The sequence below is a fragment of the Columba livia genome, chromosome 4 (assembly GCF_036013475.1).
Source record: "Columba livia isolate bColLiv1 breed racing homer chromosome 4, bColLiv1.pat.W.v2, whole genome shotgun sequence".
NCBI lineage: Eukaryota > Metazoa > Chordata > Aves > Columbiformes > Columbidae > Columba > Columba livia.
The window spans coordinates 71576315-71595531 of NC_088605.1; the positions used below are offsets into that span (position 1 = coordinate 71576315).

Genomic DNA, 19217 nt, shown 5'->3' on the forward strand with positions numbered 1-19217 from the left:
ACACGAGTCGCCCAAAGGAAAAACCCCGGGATGTGCGGCCGGGCGGTCCCGGCGGGGGCGGGAGGCGGCGGGAGGAGGGGTTTGGAGGGGTTTGCGCTGGCATAAGAGGCGAGGAGCGCCGGGACGAGCCGGGCTGTGCCGGCGGGATGGAGCAGCGGTACAGCAAGGCGGAGACCCTCGCCCTGCGGAGGAAGCACATCGGGTAGGGGCGGTAGCGGGGCCGGGAGCGGGGAGGAGGAGGAGGAGGAAGAGGAAGGTCTCCGGCGGCTGCAGCAGCCGCCGCGGCGGTGACAACGGCCGTCCGGACCCTCTGGGTGCTGAACCGGGGGGGTTATAGCGCTGGGCAGGCCTGTCAGCCCTTCAGCTTGCCAAAGTAAAATGCACGCTCCTGAAAAATAGACGTCTCTGCTAAATGGGCCCGAGAAGACTTCTTAAGTTGAGTCTAACTGGGAGAAATGCAGGAAGGCTGCCGGCATTTGTGACCTGAGCAATAGTCCTGGCTGTGCATGTACCCGATCCCACTGTATTGCGATGTTACATGTTTTTCTCCTTCATAAATAGGTGTCGCCAAATGAAAAATAAGTCCAGATTGTTAAAACTAGCACTGGCTATTTGCTAATTGCATCCTAAACGTGGAATGTATAGAAAGTTCGCTAAAGGTTCAAAAAAATCATGGCCTCTTAAAGTGTGTGCAAAAGCTTCTCTTAAGGGGTCAGTTCAGTCTTAAGGGACTCTTGCCTGTGCAAGGATTAAAGGTTTTGGCTGTGCTGGGTGAACAAAAAGAAACTTTCACAGAAACGACTGACACCTAATAGAAGAAAAAAAACTGTAGTCAAGAAATGGCCAATGATAATGATGATGTGCACTGATTTTAAAGTGTACCAGAAGAGAAGCTGAAGATGTCAGAAAAGATCTATACAAAGTGTGATAAACTACATGACTTCACCTTCTACGAGTGAAATTTGGGCTTTACAAGATCATAATTTAAATATACCTGACAATAGGGATGTATCTCTGAGTTACATGGAAATGATTGTGTTTCTCTGAGGCTATATAAACGTTACTAAAAGTTCAGAAGACTTTTCCTCTGTTCAGTAACATCATTCAGCACAATTATATAGCTGGCATGTTCACCAAGAGGGTGAACAAGAGAAAAAAAATGTTTAAAGAGTACTTTTCATGATTTACAAGAAGTTTGAGTTTTGCTGGAAGCAATCTAGGTGTTTACAAAAAGCCGCTTTTAATGATTTTATCCAAAGCAGACAAGATGAGATACTGAGATTTTTAGGACCTGCTTGGCACCTCTGAAAATAAAACCTGCAAGGCATTAGTGCTTTGTTCTTCAATGTGACCTCTATACGGTACAGTCATCCACTGTGTCATGAATTTCTGGCTGTAGTATAAAACAGTTCTTAACAACTCTGTTATATTTCCAGTAAGTTAATTGGCCATACATGTTCATAAGGTATGTAAATAAACAGAGCCAAAGCCTAGAAACGCAAGCAGGACATATAAGGACCTGGAATTACTTGCAGTCACTGTGCTCCTGTGAAACTGCTTGCAGACACAGTCGTGGTTTGAAAATGCCCTTATTAAAGACTTACTTCTGTTCCCACTGAGCCTGGGGAAGGCCGCAGGGCCCGTTTTTAGTTTCAGCAAGATGCCTGTTCTACCACCATCTGAACTATTCACAAGCTCTTTGCAGAGGGAGGCACTTCTATCCAGAGCTGCAAAAGATCAACCGCCCCTAAAACTCAGAGGGGGAACAACTGAGAAAATGAAAATGGTGTTATTTTATAATTATTTTCTTTTAGGCCTTCCTGCAAAGTTTTCTTTGCCAAGGACCCTCTGAAGATAGTGTGGGCTCAGGGCCAATATATGTTCGATGAGAAAGGAGAAAAATACTTAGACTGTATCAACAATGTTGCACATGGTAAGCAGTTTAACTTCTAAGACTGCTTCTATTCCTTCATTTCTAATAACGATCAGAACACACTTCTTCCAAGTGATGATGTTCACTGTGCTTCTCTGAATGTCCTTGTGTGGTTCAACAACTGACTGCTTGCTAGTAATAACAAATTAATTTCTTCTCTAGTTGGCCACAGTCATCCATACGTGATAAAGGCTGCGACAAAGCAGATGGAACTGCTCAACACAAATTCCCGGTTCCTGCATGACAACCTTGTTCAGTACGCACAGCGGCTTACAGCCACCCTGCCCGAGAAACTGTCTGTTTGCTATTTTGTTAACTCTGGGTATGTCCGAATATTCATTTTTTTCCATTGTGACTGTTTTGCTCCTATTTGATATAGACAGCTTGGTTCAAAACTTACTAAGCAGGACTTAGTAATAAGAAACGAAAATATTTCTAGTACCGATCAAAGGATCCTTCCCATTTGCAGCTATCATACTTAGTGTGATGGCTCAATGCGAGAGAGCCAAAAAACAAGAAAATGCCTGCTAAAAAACAAAACTGGCCTGCTGGATGCCATGCAAAAAAAAAAATGGAGGGGAAAAAACAAAAACAAACAAACAAAAAATATCAAGAAAAGCAGATTAGACTGCAAATTGGTGAACGTTATGTATAGATTGGGGAATGGTGTGCCTATATTGGCATATGACCTGGGAAATGAGCAGACTTCTTTAACTGGTCTATTTAGTCTGTGATCACTTACATTGCCAGAACAGACAATCTGCAGGGACTTGTGAGCAGAGGGGCTGCCAAAGGTCAGGCTGGAAGTTCGGGTATGCATCCTGGGAGCAGATTTGAGGTCTCTGCTGCCTGACGATACAAGCGCTGGGGGATGGAGCCAATGTGGAGGGCAGGAAACAGGGCTGGCACGCTGCTGCTTTTCGAGGGTTTGTGGCTGCGTTGTCCTCTCAGCTGCAAAGCAATCTCATTTGTACCAAGAGGAGGTAAATGTCTACAAGCAAATTGGGAGAGAAAGCATCTCTTTGTTTGCTATTTATACAAAGAGCTGGTTTTTTCTTTGCCCTTTTACATGACATTTGCAGTCTCAACCTTAGCATTGTAATCTGTATAGGAACAGAGCCTGCTGTGTTGATTCCACTAGTCCTGTGACTCCTCTTCTGCGTTAGAATACAATTTTAATTGGAAGTGCTTGCTCACTATTTTGAGGCTGTATCTGTTATTACGCAGGTCTGAAGCTAATGATCTTGCTTTACGACTGGCTCGATGGTACCATGGGCACCAAGATGTGATCACCCTTGAAAAGTAAGTATGTAGAGCAAGTAGCTCATGTGAACGCAGCCAGCAACTCTTGCCATTACCTCAGAAGCAGCTTTGTAGCAGCCCCCTGCTGTTTGTACTGCACTGCCTGCTGAAAGAAAAGCTTTGTTGCTTTCATACTAGAACAGGTTAGGAAATCCCTTTTCTATATAAGTTTCAATGATCTCTGAAAAATAAGCTTGTCAGTCACCACAGAAGGTCAATCACCTGTTACATGGCATTTCCTACTGAGACTCCCAAAGCAATTCAGGCCAGAGACTTGAATGCTGGTTTGAAACGTCAGTGAGTGGAAAAGGGTTTTCTGTTTGTAACGCTCTGCTGGACACTGGGTTTTTTTTTGTACAAATAAATATTCAGCTGTCAAGAATAAAGATCTTGCAGCTCTGCAGCAGTGCTGCACCAATGCTCAGGTCTCCTCTGGTGAGCACAAGTATGCACACAAAACCGAGCAGCTCCAAAAGCAGGAGGTGTGGAGAGGCCATCAGCTGTGAGGAAGAGACATACACACCTCTCCTTGTTTACCTGCCCTAGATGCAGCTGTAGAGTTGGTTATTCTGCTGTAGGCCTAGATCTTCTTCTCAGGTTGTGATCAGAAGGTCCAGCCAGAGCAACTGCAAGAGCGTGTGTCTCTATCTGAACAGTACGAAGCTGGTTTGACTTAGTTGTGCTCAGATCCCCAATAGCCCTCCTTGACTTGACTCACGCGGCCAAGATTTGACACCACCGAGAGTAGCTTCCATCAGGAGGGCATGAGGATGGAGATGGCTCTGCCACTATTTCTCTGCAACATCTCCTCTTCCTGAACACCACAAGCTATTTCTTTGCCCAGGTCCCAAGGCTCCATAGGTTTTGCCATACCTGCTGTCCCAGTCAAGGTGGGCTTTCTGTCCTGTCTTTGTGTCCATTGGCAGATTTTGTTGACTGGCTAGTGGAAAGGTGTAAAGAAGATAAAGGAGTACAAAAACATCCTCTCTGCCCTATGTGTGTGCTACTATGAGATTATGACATGTCTTTGATTTGGTTAGAGGTTCCCTTCATGTCAAGTTTATGGCTGAGCGAAAGTGATAATTCCCTGAATGAAGCTGCCAGATGCTTTAGGTTCAAAAAGCTGTTTCCTCACTTCTAAATCAAATTGGCCTCAGTAGTAAGCAGCTTTGGTATACTCTGGAATATAAAGCTTTTATATTCAAACAATATTCATCCTTATCCTGAAAGTGGCTTCTGCCAAACAGTCTGGCCTGTAGGGCCTTCAGGGCAGGTAGCAGTGTGCTGCTGCTGCAGGAGATCCCACCTTCCGATGCAATGAGAGGCTTTGCAATGGTGTTGCGGTCTCATTTGCAAAGCTTGGGTTGGACAGAATGGGGCCCACAGGATGGAAATGTGGGAGGTGGACCCACACTTCAGGTGGTAGACAAGGCTGCTGGGGCAGCCACCTTAGGAGTAGTGCAGTCCAGGGAACATGGTCTTGGTCTGTCGCCATCCTGGCGCTTGATTTTATGCAGGATAAAAAATCTCCTGGTTCCAGTCTTTCTAGTGAATTAAAGTCAATGGCAACTTCATATGGCTTTCAAGAGAAAGACTGAGTAAATTAAATCAAGATTCCTTCACAAACAGTGCTACTGTGTTGCAGATACAGTCACTTATTCTAGATTATTTATGGGCACAGTTGTAAATTTAGCTCTTGTATATGTTTGATGAAAAGTGACTTCAATATTTAACACTCATGCAGTGCTTACCATGGCCACGTTACCTCTGTGATTGACATCAGTCCCTATAAATTTAATGAGCTGGGAAAGGACAGCAAGAAGGAGTTTGTGCATGTGGTAAGTGTGGGTTTTTTCTTTTTTGTCGTTTTTACGCCTGTTACGCAGCATACTGAATTACCCACTTCTGGTGTAAATACGCTTTCATTCTGTTTTGCTGACACTAGAGTACATACACTTGGCTAGTTTTCAGTGGATTACATACAGCAGAATTGTTTGCTTTTGGATTTCTAAGAGGGTATTCAGATGTGAAGCTGATTTCCTTCATAGAGTTGCAAGTTTCCTGAGTCACTACGCTGTATAGTTACACAGTTTGAAGAAATTAGCCAATATCTGTTGTGTTGGTTTGGCTAAAGAAATGTAGGACTTTTGAGTGTCTTTCCAAAAACTGGAAAGGCAGACCTCACAAGTTCACACAGATCTGGGTACAGAGCTCATGGGTGTCCAGCTGAGTGGGATACTGTTTGATTTGCAGCCTGAACTTGTATATCTTAGAGACAAAAATCATTCTCAGCCTGGATATGTACACAACGGAAGTCTTTCCCATCTAGACCATGCTACTGAAGTAGTATCCACCTTTTTATACTGCTTCCTTTCCCTTGTTTATTGAACCCCTTCCAGCATCATTTGTAGAGGCTTGAAGGTCATACAGATTCGTACCACGACTGAAATGCTGGAAGGGAAGTGACAGACTGGAAAACCCCATTGCAGAAATGGATCTTTCTGCAAGAGTTTGAAATAAGATGATGAATAAGGACAGTATTGTGTCTTGGGGGAGAGGAGGGATGGTCTTCAAAGCTGGATGAGGTAGATGGTGGTTCTTTCAACAGTTATGTCCATTAATGTTGAACACATTTCAGGGCTGAATTAAGTTCCCATAAGTATTTTTGCAATTCCATGCAGAAATTCAGGCGGTGCTAACTCCTGTTATTTCTTTGTGCTGAAGGACAAAAATGCAGAGCTATAGAAAAGAAAGTAAATGTTTCATAGAAGGATGTGCTTTAAAAAAACAAACAAACAAAAACCAAAAACCAACTTGGTCTTTTCAGGCTCCTTCTCCAGATATCTACAGAGGGAAATATAGGGAAGATCACCCAGATCCAGCAAGTGCTTATGCTGAAGAAGTGAAAAAGATTATTGAAGAAACAGAGAAGAGTGGACGCAAGGTGTGTGTTTTGTGCTCTAGAAATGCCGAGGCTTCATCTATTAAGTGTGGCATGAGGGCATGAAATGGGAAGCTAAGGACATGTTTTTCTACTCAGTTTTCCTTGCTTCCCACTGCCCTTCTGTGTCCAAAATGGGCCATTTTTCTGCCTGATGCTTTTATCATAGTTTTTCTAGGCATCAATGAAAGGATCAATACTACAGTCATAAATTAGCAGATACAAGAAAAGCTGTTTAATTTCCTATTTTATGCATTGACTCAGTAGAATGTAAATATCTTGGGGTAAGCTTTGAGGTCAGCTGAGAAACTACATCATGAATTCTAGCAAAGGTATATAAAAGTTTCCAGGACATGGAGGAAATATGTTAGATCAAATTTTGCTGGAACATTTCTGAGTCTAGTAGCTTAAGATAACTTTGGAGTCATCCAAAAAGATGAACCTTTCAATCATGTGCAATATGACCTTGATAAAAACAGATAATTTCTGAACAGGTTTACTTAAAATGTGTGTTAATGTTTTGTATGATGGCATTAGCATTGTGAGACATGTAGGGCTTGCTCCAAAGCCCACTGAAGTCACAGAAGACTTCTGTGGAGATTGGAACATGTTCCCCTCTAGTCCAATGGACTACTCACGTCACTCTTCTTTTAGTTTCTTCATGAACTTTTTTTTATTCTCTACTAACGGATAGTTTTGTTTTTTTCTTCCCTTGTTTCCTTTCTTTTGCATATTTCTTAGGTTTTGGTGACATAGACCTGTGGCAGGACAAGTTGTGCTAAAGGCTAAGCCTCACTTGCTATGGGAAGCTTCGTACTCTTGGCCGTAGCATGCCTCTTCAAATCTAGTGTACGGTTCTTTACACGTTACTGCTCGGCCTTGTTTCCAGGAAGACTGCACCAGCCCAGAGAGACCTCTTGCTGCTCAGGGAGGGGTTCACAAGTGGTGTGGGGATGCAATCCCTTTAATAGCAGACTTGTGCTGAGACTTTGGGGTAATATCATATCTCTGCTGCATAGACCTCTGCTGTTGACAAGAAATGAATTTTGATGTTCCAGTGTATCTGATCCACTGCTCTTACCCTTCCTGACTTGAAATAACTTTCTTTTTCATTCCTAGCAACTGGAATTATTTCACCTGTAGAATTTTTCTCCTCTTTTGTCAAGTGCCTCATGCTGACTTTTACTTGTGTAGTTATTTGTACTAGGCAGGGGTGCCCAAAGCGTAGCCTCAGGTCATCTTACAGTTCAGCTTCTACCCACCTCTACCTGGTGTTCAAGGTTGAACAAAAAAGCTGATCACCACATATCACCCATTACTGGAGAGCCTTGGCATGAAAGAAGTTTCATTAACCTCTTGGGGAAAATGACCAACACTGTTGTGTGTCTCCTGTAAATTGAAATTTGTAAATAAATTTACAGAGCTCCCAGGAGCCCCATCCAATGTCCAGTGACACCAGTAAGTGTCTTCCACTTACTATATAGGACTGCTATAGGACTGAGGTTTAACAGAGGTGCTTGTATTCCCATCAGGCTGCAAAGCTGGCCCTGGCTACTCCAAATTTGGGCACCCCAGACTACAAAATGAATAAATTCTCTAGCCATAGCTGTTCTCAAGAGTCCTCAGCTGTCCAACCCATTGTGTGATTAAATTAAGGCACACATTTAAACATTTATTTCTAGACTGTTAGATATTTGTGCAAAGGCCAAACAGATGAACACAGCTCTTACCTGAGTTTGTTTTTTGTAGATTGCTGCCTTCATAGCCGAATCCATGCAGAGCTGTGGAGGCCAAATAATTCCACCTGTGGGCTATTTCCAGAAAGTGGCAGAGTATGTACATCACTTCAAAGGGGCATAGCTGGAAAATTAACCAAAGAAACAGGTTTTTTCACTATAGGCTTATCCAACCAATTCCGCTATCACCCTCTCTTGTTCTTGGCTATCTGTGGTTCCTTTCTACTTTTTTTAAGAGTATGATTCTACTTCTGTTTTGTTGGGTTTTTTTTATGGAACCTCAGCTGACAAATTGGTTTTAGCTGGATATTTGTCTTTCCTTTTCTATCTTTAATCCCCAGGCCACAAATCTGATGGAAGATGAAGTTGAACCACCATAGATAAAACCCTGCGGTACCATCACAGTGCCCCATATTGCATTAAAATATCAGATTTCTTAACGTTTAGCAACCTAAAAATTTTATCAATTGGATAGCTATAGCTGTGTTTCAGCAGCCACATTTTTTCTTTTATTTTCCTAACGTGGTCTCACACTGGAGAATTTCTGTAATATAGACTCCCTTGTCCTAGACTGCCTACCTGAGACCTGTACTGCAGCATGTTATTCAAGCCATTCTTTTTTTCAGGTATGTGCGTGCTGCAGGTGGTGTGTTCATAGCTGATGAGGTCCAGGTTGGCTTTGGCAGAGTTGGGAAGCATTTTTGGGCATTCCAGCTGCAAGGCGAAGACTTCGTGCCTGACATTGTCACCATGGGGAAGCCCATTGGCAATGGCCACCCTATGTCCTGTGTGGTCACAACAAGGGAAATTGCTGAAAGTTTTGGTGCTTCTGGACTGGAGTATTTCAATACAGTAAGTTTGTAGGTGAAGGTGTGCCTTTTTTTTTCCTTTTGGTCTACATTTAGCAGTTACAAGTTGTTCAGGTGATTCAGCTAACATCTGTACCCATCACTGCATCACATTACTAAGAGCTCAAGTCAATCACAGTCTGATATCTAAAAGCAAGTGGTGAAGCTTTGAAATATGCACTCTACCAAGTAGCATATCTTAATATGGACCAGCAGCACTAGCTTTCTGGTATCTCAGCTCACATCCATACAGATAAGTTCTTCCTTACTTCTCTCTCTCTCTCTCTCTCTTTTTTCCCCTGTCCACCCACCTCCCTGGAATGCTGACCATGTAAAATTTCATTCTCTAGGTCAGGCTCTGTGCTGGTGGGGCTCATGCCCTGGCAGACCTTGCTCTGTAGTTGTCACCTAAAAAAACAGTGACCCTTTGCCAGGAAATACCTGAGCTGTGTGCATGCCACAGAGGAGCAGCATTATTCTTGGTTTTGAGTCCCCCTTCTGCTCCGGTGACTGAACCTTCTTCCCAGCCACCCTGAGTCCTCCTGCTTTCAATGGAGTTCATACCCTCAGGCTCAAGAGTTACCAGATCACCCACTGCTCTTCACAGGAGCATTTTGCCCGCACATGCGATCTGCAAACCATGAGAGCAGCTTCAGCCATGAAATCTTCAAATTCCTGAAACCCAAAGCAGAGAAGGAGGGAGCCCCTCCCTTAGGCCTCTTACCCTGCCCAAAGTGGGGGAATGGTGCTGCACAACACCCCCACCTCTGCGAGCTGTCCTCACAACACGCCAAGCAGGAGAAGGCAAGTTGAAACTGCATGGATGGACACAGATGAATGTTTCTGATGGGCTTTGTTTTTCTGTTTGTCTTTATTATCAGTTTGGAGGAAATCCAGTGTCTTGTGCTATTGGTCTGGCTGTGCTAGAGGTAATAGAGAAAGAAGATCTCCAAGGAAATGCTACACGTGTAGGAAGTTACCTCCTGGAGCTGCTGGCTGAGCAAAAGGAGAAACATCCCTTAGTGGGAGATATCAGGTGGGTGCCTTGCAGCAATGTTTCAGAGAAGAAAAAGAATTGCTAGAAAAATCAACAAGTTGGATGGGGGAGGTGTGAAACAAAAATACATTATTATGCTACACCTGCAACAACTTTTTAAAAAAGATTTCCACTTATCTGATTAGTTAGGTCTAAATGTAGCCTCTAGAAAAGCTCAGGAAGAGAGCAGGGGAAAGAGGCATCCATGACCCTGGTTATCAGCACAGGGTCGGGACGATGGAGACCTCGTTCAAATCTCTGGGACATTTTATCTGGAGATGTTAGTGTGGGATTTCTTTATCTCCTGTTACTACCATGATAACTACACCTTCAGGTGTTTGGGGCTGGGTTGTGTTGTGGGGGTTTTTTGTTGTTGTCCTTGTTTTTTTTGTTATTTGGCTTCAGGTTTGCAGGATAAGAGAAGAAGAAAATTATTCTATTATTTAGAAATTACTATATTTCTAAATAAGATAATTCATGAAACTGTTTAGGTGATAATTTAACACATTTGGAATTTATTAAATTATCTAACTGGCCACGTAACCTTAATGAGCCAGCTGAATTTATTTATCCAGGCACATCTTCCCTGGGAAGAGAACCGCACTTGTTAGAAACAGTTCTTGCATTTGCAGCAGAAGACTTGTGGTACTGACACCGGATTGCATTCACCTGTATTTTTATTTCTCTACTCCAGGGGTGTGGGCTTGTTTGTTGGAGTGGATCTGGTGAGAGATCGACAAATGCGAACACCAGCCACAGCTGAAGCCCTCCACCTTATTTACAAGTAAATGTTTTTAATGACTATGTGCAGTGATCAAACCCTCCTAAAATTCCCTAGCAGTCAATTACTAATTTCAGTTTAAATTTGTATAGCTTTTGATAACATAGTACTTTGAAAAGAAAAGTTTCAAAATCAAAAATACAGTTTTGTACTTGTGTCCAGTACAGATGTTTCCCTTTCCACAGGCTGAAAGAGCATCAAATACTTCTTAGTGCAGACGGACCTCACAGAAACGTACTAAAATTTAAACCACCAATGTGTTTCAGTATGGAGGATGCAAAACATGTCGTGGAGACAATTGATGTACTTCTCACAGGTACGAAAGCTTTAGATATTCTCCTTTTCGTTCATTTCCAGATGCCCCGTTAGAAATATCAACCACAATACTATAATCTAGGCCATTACATGCAAGGGAAAGTAATCAGTTACATTTCTTAATGCTTGTCCAACGTGTTGTTCTTAATGCCAATTATTATAAATAAACAAAGAGCCCCCGTATATATTTTGTCGAAACTTGTTAAGCAGAATCATGTTATTGATTCTTTGTCTCACAGGCTGTTATTACTCATTTCTGGTCGCACATGCTATATGTTACAGAGCAAATAAGTTAATTCACCACAGCCCTGAAAGACACTGCTGAAACACTGTGAAACTTTCCATAATGCTCTGTGCCTTGGTTTTCTTTTTTTTTCTTTTAAACTGGCTTACTGGAACACAATTTTCTCACTTAAATTTAGCCTGAAGGGTTTTCAAGCTCAGTTTATCTTCTGTCTGAGGACTAATCAAGGGCTAAATAATGTCGCGTATACTGTTAGCATAAGGACCAAGCAGTTTCTACACTGAATGCTTCCACCTCCTGTGACTGTAACAATTGGAGTTAGAACAGCATGAATGTGCTGGACAAAGGCAGAATTCAGCTCTGAAGGGTCTATCTGAACCCCCGTGCTACAGTCAAGATCCTAATTTTGTTCTTTTCTCTGAACATCCCTGAAGCTACACAGACCTGATGCATTAATCACATTGCCTCTGAGAAATATTTTAGGAAGTATTCATCATTCTTCAGTTAGTCTTCTGTGTGGTAAATGCCCAGAGGAATCACTGATTAGGTATTTTTACTTCAGTCAGATGTTAAACTGACTATGCTTACTCTCCACAGTTCTTATTAATTTAATTATTTTATTACTTTTTTTTAGAAATGGAAGAGGCAAATGGAATGAAGACAGAAAATGATGCATCTACAAATGCACAGTGTAAAAGAAAAGTATGTTTTGAATATTTTATTTTGTTTTTAACTCACCTAGATAGGTGCTTGGCAAAGCAGGTATAAATGACTTTGGTAGAGCACGCCTTCATTTTTGTGGTGTGAGTGGTTCTGTTCCTTGAAGCTGAGCTCAGAATATAACCTGCTACTAGAAACCTGAGAGGATCACATTACTGGGGCAAATCTAAAAAGAGGTGCATAATACAGACCTACCACATGAAACAAGTTACAGACAAGCCCCTTTTGTCTGCCTTGCGTGCTAACAAGATCAGCCAGACTTTGGGCTGCACAAATATTGTGAGCTCAGCAATCAGAAATTTTACTAGTTTAGGTATGGCGTGCTACCAATGGAGATTTGGCTTCTAAAGCAAGCATTCAGCCTGGAGGGTGTCCAAATTTTCAGGGTATTGCAAGGATTTCATTTTCACCATAGCTCTTTGAGTACAAATGGCTGACATGCATCCAGGTTAGGACTTCTTAGGTTGCAGCACTGGCTTTGGACAAAACTTCTCACACCCTTAAAAACACATGGCACCCACTGTGTTATTGAAAAGCTCGCTGAGCTGTCCCTTGGTGAGTTTTCCAGTGGTGCTGTGAAGGGTGGGAAGGCAATACCTCAGCTCTCTAGGAATGTAGTAATTAAGGCAGAGACCCTACAGATTATTTGCTATCTAGATTATACTAGATTTGGCATGCGAGCCTCCTCTTACAGACATTTGCACACTTTTGATTCAATTTCTTTCAAAGCTAAGTTGTGCCACTAAAAGAGCAGAAGAGGCAGAGCTCCCTAATGGGAACCAAATCAAATGGACACATGACAGAAGACGTGCATGTGTCCTCACTGACATTTCATTGCTTTTTCAGATGACTGAAGGCAGTTCTCAACCAGAAGGCGCAATTGAAAGCATCACCCATATGAATGGAACCGCCTGCAGACAAGAAAATGGGCTTTTTTCTAAAAAATGCACAGTGCCAAGTGAAAGAATAAGAACATGAAGAGGGAAAGTTTCCTCATTCAATTCGACTTTGTGTCCAGCTTGCTTTTGAGACGAAGAGTGCAATAGTTCGAGTCCTAGGATATGTTTGAAGCCTAGTCCTACCTTCCATAAACTGGCTGAATTCCTGTTAGCTTCAGTAGGAGTCTAAAATACCTTCTCAGATACATGAGAACTGCACCATGTGGCCTGAAATCTCGATGTGACAGAACGGACAAGTGATACACAAATACCTTGGTGCTGATGGCAGGCTTGACATAGGTACACACAGTGAAATCTGTGGATCTACCCATATTACACAGAATCTGAATTGCTTAACCACCGTACAAACAAATGCCAATCCTATTAAGTTTAAAATTATACGCTTAATGTGCTATTTTTACAATATTTTAAATTTCAATATGTAATATTGAGATGTTGATTTCTTCCCATGTTTTAATGGCTGAATTCACAAAACAATGCTTAAGACAGAAATCATTATTATCTTCCAGTGCAACTTAGGTCCCATGGACCATATTCCCAGATAAAGTAAATTGGTGTAGCTTTCTTAATGTCAATGATGCTCTACCAAGAGTCTACCACTGTGTGTGTAGAGACACGATGTTTATGCAGGACATTATTTGTGTTGAAAGAAAATTAAGAATCTGGATCCTAATTTTCTATAGACAAAGCAACTTTTATAGATAACTATTTATATAGAGTAAGATTTTATGATTTTTTTTTTTCCAAGAGTTTATATATTGAACCCTCGCAGTCCACAAAATTTGCAAGTAGACCATATGGAATTTCAGAAACACTGATTGATCCAATTTAATGTGAGGGTGTCTCAAAATGAGGTTTCCCCAGGACAGCCCAGCTTGCATTCCCATGGTTTTGACAGCCGTGGGAACTACTGCCTGATAAGTGCTGTTGCTTTTTGTCAGTGGTGATGAAGAGTCACGTACCAGGTGCATGAGATCCTGACACAAAAGCGGCTACGCTAACATTTGATAGGTTACTAAAATGAGAGGACCAGTGCATAAAATATGCACGCAGCCACTGCCAGTCTGTGCTGCAGATACTATAGACTGACTTGCCTCTTTGTCAGTGCTAAATACTAATGAAAGCACACAAGCCTTGCTCCTCTTTATATTTTTAATACATGTACAACTCTATGCTATGGAAGACACTGAGAGCTTTACACATGGTTTGTACTTCAGAAAAAAAAGACAAAAAGTATTTCCTCTTCAATTTTAATACCCTAGTTCTGCTGTTTTCTAATTGCTCCAATGACCCTACTGATATGTCTGAAAATTGAGCACCTTATCTAATTTTGTATTCGACACAATTGGCTGTATTAATACTGATGTTTTCAATGTAACGTCTTCCAACATCCTCAAGCAGGCTTATTTTCTGTTTCATGATCCTTGAATAATTCTTCCATAAAAATAAATCTCTTATTTGTTATTATGATGTCCTCCACTGCAAGTTTTTTTTGGTTTAATTTTATTCTTCAGTAGCACCTATTTTGATGAGGGAAGTAACTTCAGTTTTGATGGGGAACTGTCTCTGTGCTGAAGAAGACCTGGCTGGGCTGTGTTTCCCCAAGGTCCTACATGGTCCTCTGCTGTTGGCAGCTCTTACCCTCTAAGCCAGACCTTAACTCAGCTGCCACATTTCATGTCCTTGCTTGGACCCCCTGCTGGTCCTACACCAGGAAGCATGCCACAGGTCTTCTCCAACATGAAACTACATGAATACCTAAGTCAACCTAATTTGGAGGAGCCATAGAGCAAATTTCTTCAGACTAGATAAAACATGGCAAGACCAGCACACTGCAGTGAGTACTAACATTCCAATGGCACATTCCCATGACAATCGAGCTTGCTTGAGGTGCTCAACATATCAAAGTCCAGAGGGGAAACATCTCCTCACACACACACACAGAAGCAGCAAGGCAAAAAGGCAAATGAATGAAGGGGACTTTCAAGGTCCTCAAGGGACAAGCCTGAAATACTCATTTTACACTTGTCCTTACAATGTGCAAGGTATTTATGTTAAAAAAAAAAAACCTCACAAACAAACAAACAAAAGAAAAAAAGAACAAAAAAACCCAAACAAGACAGCAACATCATAAAGCAGAGACAAGATTTCATTTTTAGTGTGATAAAAGTCTGGTTCAAATGTCTGACTGGGTCTGCGACACCTTCCTCTAAACCCACACCTTTCAGCACCAACATGCAAAAAACAGACACTAGAAGAAGTTGAAAACACCCATCAGGAAAATATTTCTAAACAGAAAAGGCTGTTTGAACTATCTCTTGGAAAACAGGACTCAAGAATTTGTACAGACATGTCTTGGATAGTAAGTTCTCAATGCTGCAGATACTCTAAGCTATGTTTGATCTACCTTGTATTTTTTCACCATTTAATACAACAATTTAGAAAAAAATGTGTATGGGTAGCAGAGATAGGGCAATCCTGTCACAGTCATTTGGCCTTGTCTTACCTTGCATTAATCCCCTGTAAGAGCCTGGCTGGCAGCAGCTCAGGGCAGGTCCGGTCTGAAAAGGGTCAGCACTGACAACCCTGGCAAAAATAAAGCTTTTGATCTCCATTCCTGTTTCTTCATTCTAGTCATGAAATAAGACAGGAAAGGAGTTCATCTGGAAAATGTGCTGCTAACATGCTCCAGTGGCTTGCTCTTGAGAACAAAGATTTCAGTTCACAGTACTTATAATCAGCTCTTAATTAAGTTATCTTTATTCTACTATCTGTTAGGCAAGACACAGCTCATACGAATCAAAAATAATTTAAACTGTAAGAGCAGACTATATTTTGCACATTCACCTTTGAAGAACAGCATTACAGTACGGATGAGACTCACAAGTCTCTGTGAGACAGGACCAGATTCCTTTCCAACTTACACATCTATGCAAAAATGATCACAACATTTAATCTGCTTTTTAACTCACAGCTAAATGAGGACACTGTTAAAGGTGGTGAAACTCCAGTGTAAAAATAATGAGTTCCAGTGCAAACTAGATTTGATGTAAGAAAGCCTTTTTTTCTGACATAGACTTGTAAATATAACAAACACCTACAAATAAGGACAGCATCTTCACTCTGTTGTCTGAAGTGTGTTAAGCTACTTCCTAATTCACAAGAGAGCCTGGAGTTACCTGTGAGCACTGCACAAATAAATTTGCCCACAAATGCACATCGCTTCACACAAAGTTCAGAAGACTTTTCCTTTATGCCCCTAGTTACTTATTCACTTCATCTCCACCAGAGTCCTGTTCTCTTACACTATAAATCTTTGCCCAGTTTGGATTTGAGAGCAGGGGATGGGGCACACTGGAAAGCATGAAAGCATGACAAAATAGCACTTTGCATTACAAGCATTCCCTCCTCTCATAGTAGAGCCAAAGCAGCATAAACCCCCAGGTGCTGCTGGGTACCCACCTCCAGATACATTTTCCGTTCACTTTGTCTTTCTGTATTCGTAAAGTTACTAAACATCTTCGTTCTTCTCCGTCAAAGGTTCGCCAGTTATGGACAATGCTGCTTTCTCTGTAAACTTGCTACTTCACATTCCAGAAGAACAGTCTAGAAGAACAAATAGCAGCTGTTTATATAGGCATTTCTTCTATAAATAATATGTGTGCACGTACATTATGAATATAGGTGTGGGGGGGTGTATATACATATCTATATATCTTTTTATATATGCACAAACACCTATAGAAACACATATACAGATGCATTGCAAAGCAATGTATCTGCAAGGCAATCTCTTATGTTTGATAAGAGGGAATCACTGTTTGACATATTTTTGAGATTAATAAAATTAATTTTATAAAATCAGGGTCTTAGGCAGAGACAAGCAACTGCAGGTGAACCCTTTAAGAATACCTCAGCATACTGCTGTCATGGGCAGCAGGGAAAAGCAAAAAGACAGTAAGATATCTGTAAGATGGGAAAGGGAAAGGGAGAGAAGGGAACGGGAAAGGGAAAGAAGGGAAAGGGAAAGAAGGGAACGGGAAAGGGAAAGAAGGGAAAGAAGGGAAAGGGAAAGAAGGGAAAGGGAAAGAAGGGAAAGGGAAAGAAGGGAAAGGGAAAGAAGGGAAAGGGAAAGAAGGGAAAGGGGAAAAAAAAGGAAAAGGAAATACTATCTAAGTACAAACCCTGAAACACGCAGAGCTTTAAAGGTGAGGTTGACAAATTAGACTACATTAACAACAACAAAAAAAATCAGTCTTCATTGCATGCTGTTCTTCAAATGGAGTCAACCTTTGCACCAAAATATGTTATATGGATTAACCCGGCTTACCTATAGGTTTAATACTATCAGAATTGAACCCTTGTGGAAAACCTTGCAACCAAAACTGCCTCAGAGATCCCTGAAACACTAATGCCTACAGAACATCTGTAAACAAAAATAGCCAGGCATCTTCAACTGTACCCCCAGGAAACTTGTCAAAGCCACCATCACTCTGTGATCTTAGACGCCGTGCCCAGGACAGGGCTGGCTGCCTGGCAGTGTGGTGTCTCGGGTCTCATTCGCTCTTCATGGCCCAGAGCTTCCCTGCACAGGTGCTGATGTTACAGGTTGCATGAAGTTCAGGCACCCGCAATCCTGCTGCTTGGATGTCCCAGTCCACTGGTACAGAGGGGTTACCTCGCTTTCTGAAAACAAAACGTCACTTTTTCTGCGTTTAGAAGCAGAACTGCAGCACCTACAGAAATAACACCAACAGACCCAGTGTGTCCAAAATTCTCTAGAAGAAACACGTCTCTCTGCTCACTTTCACTCTCAGAAAGCACCTGGAGAGAAAGGGGCACAGCTGGCTTCAGCCATCCGCCTTCCCTTGTGCCATTCTCCTGCCTGGTTCAAGGCAGGCTCCCAGGTCACTGGGTTGCTCAGAGTCAAAGGTGGCAGCTCTAGCATGACCCGTGACAAATTTCCTGTGCTTGCTGAATGGTGAATTACCTCAAGACAGTCTGTTCTTTCTTTCCTGTTTTTCCAGGCTGGTTTCTATTGAAGTAAGTGCTTTATACTTACACAATAAACAACTCAATGGCTGGCCAACTCCAGCATGCATTTTTGCAGAGCAGTCTGCCAGTCACACCTGCATTTTCTATTGCTGTATTTTTCCCTTTCTGTAAATGAATACTGCTTCATTTGCAATGTCTCCTTGCAAAGCAAACATTGCTTTTGGCTCCTGCTGAACAGGGTTTGCAGGAGGCTGCTCAAGCAGGAAGGTTCATGGCAACTGAGCCATAGGCATGAAGACCTGATCGCACAGGGAGAAAGTGGTGACACATTCCAGCCCATGGGCACCAGGTTGTCCTAAGCAAGAGGCAAATGGGAGATAAAAACAAGGAAGCAGAAGAACCACATGACTTTAAACACCGTCTAAGTGCACACTGTACAAGGACAGACTGAAGAAATGTCTGGCAGCCAACAGAGCACGTAGCAGTGCCAGTGTATTTCCATATGTCTCTCCTGCTAATGCCTATCTAGAGGGTATTACAGTCCAGCCCCAGTATGTACTTGCTGAGTGCCTTAGAGCAGCAGCATTGCCTTATCTCAGATCCAGGAGTCTCTCCCAGTGGGTGTGCAATGACGCCTTTCTTGAACTGGTTGAAGGTTTTTGGCAGTGCACAAGTGTTTCCTCTTGCTCAGGCTTCACAAAAGCCTATGCAGCTTCTAATGGTGCATCACCGCTGCTTTGTCCTGTTACTGAACTGAACAACACACATTAATCCTTCAACAACTGGGTTTTCCAAAAGATGATCTACTTCGCATGGGAAGAGATACACTAGTGATTTAAGGACATCTAATTCCACTGGCTTGAAAAAAGGTCTTGTTTCTCACAGCAGCAGAAAATTTAAATTTGCACTCCCTATCTTTCAAAAACTTTTTCAAGTCTCATCATTTGTACAATACCAGCGGAAAAAAGAGTCTCATGACTCCGTTATCAGTCCATTTTATGTAACATGTTTGCAGTGAATGATTAAACAAGAAGATTATTGCTTAGTAAGTTTTGAGTAGTTGCCCAGAAATCATGCATGCAGAGCCAAATACTACCATTGATGTTTAAGCACTTTTAAAATAATTTACTAAAGGACAAGGTGCCAGTATTCATCCTTTGAATAGGGAGGTGTGCTTGCCATTGAAATGTCAATGACAAACTCAACATCAATTTGAAGCCTGACGCAAAATGCACAGGGAACTTTATTCTCCTGGTGCTTTAGCCATCAGCACTGATGTACACTGAAGGATGAATCTGTAGTAGTGAAGCCAGCAATGGCCACGGTCCAGGAAAACGGGGATGTGCAGGCTTATGTCTTCTGACAGTTTTCTTTGTGCTCCCTTTATGAAAGTCATAAACATGACCC

General features: G+C 42.0%; 1 protein-coding gene and 1 long non-coding RNA gene across 2 annotated transcripts in view; one reads left to right on the forward strand and one right to left on the reverse strand.

The window, feature by feature from the left end:
- LOC135579405 (uncharacterized) overlaps positions 1-15608 on the reverse strand; it is a 45402-nt gene extending 29794 nt beyond the window's left edge. Inside the window, exon 1 of the long non-coding RNA XR_010472459.1 lies at positions 15322-15608. This is a non-coding gene — a long non-coding RNA (uncharacterized LOC135579405). The remainder of the gene's footprint in view (positions 1-15321) is intronic.
- ETNPPL (ethanolamine-phosphate phospho-lyase) lies at positions 78-14282 on the forward strand. Its single transcript, XM_065062346.1, has 13 exons — positions 78-202; positions 1815-1933; positions 2096-2255; positions 3161-3235; positions 4980-5073; positions 6063-6179; positions 7926-8008; positions 8539-8764; positions 9642-9796; positions 10491-10580; positions 10763-10893; positions 11771-11838; positions 12703-14282. The coding sequence occupies exons 1-13, from the start codon at positions 147-149 to the stop codon at positions 12832-12834; spliced, it is 1506 nt and encodes a 501-aa protein (XP_064918418.1). The 5' UTR covers positions 78-146; the 3' UTR covers positions 12835-14282.
- Positions 15609-19217: the final 3609 nt, after the last annotated feature.

Bases quoted from the DNA above. Each gene is read 5' to 3' on its own strand.
- ETNPPL (XM_065062346.1), top strand. From the start codon at position 147: ATGGAGCAGCGGTACAGCAAGGCGGAGACCCTCGCCCTGCGGAGGAAG. The intron at 203-1,814 runs GTAGGGGCGGTA...ATTTTCTTTTAG, and splicing joins CTGCGGAGGAAGCACATCGG to GCCTTCCTGCAAAGTTTTCT. The intron at 10,581-10,762 runs GTAAATGTTTTT...CCCTTTCCACAG, and splicing joins GCCCTCCACCTTATTTACAA to GCTGAAAGAGCATCAAATAC.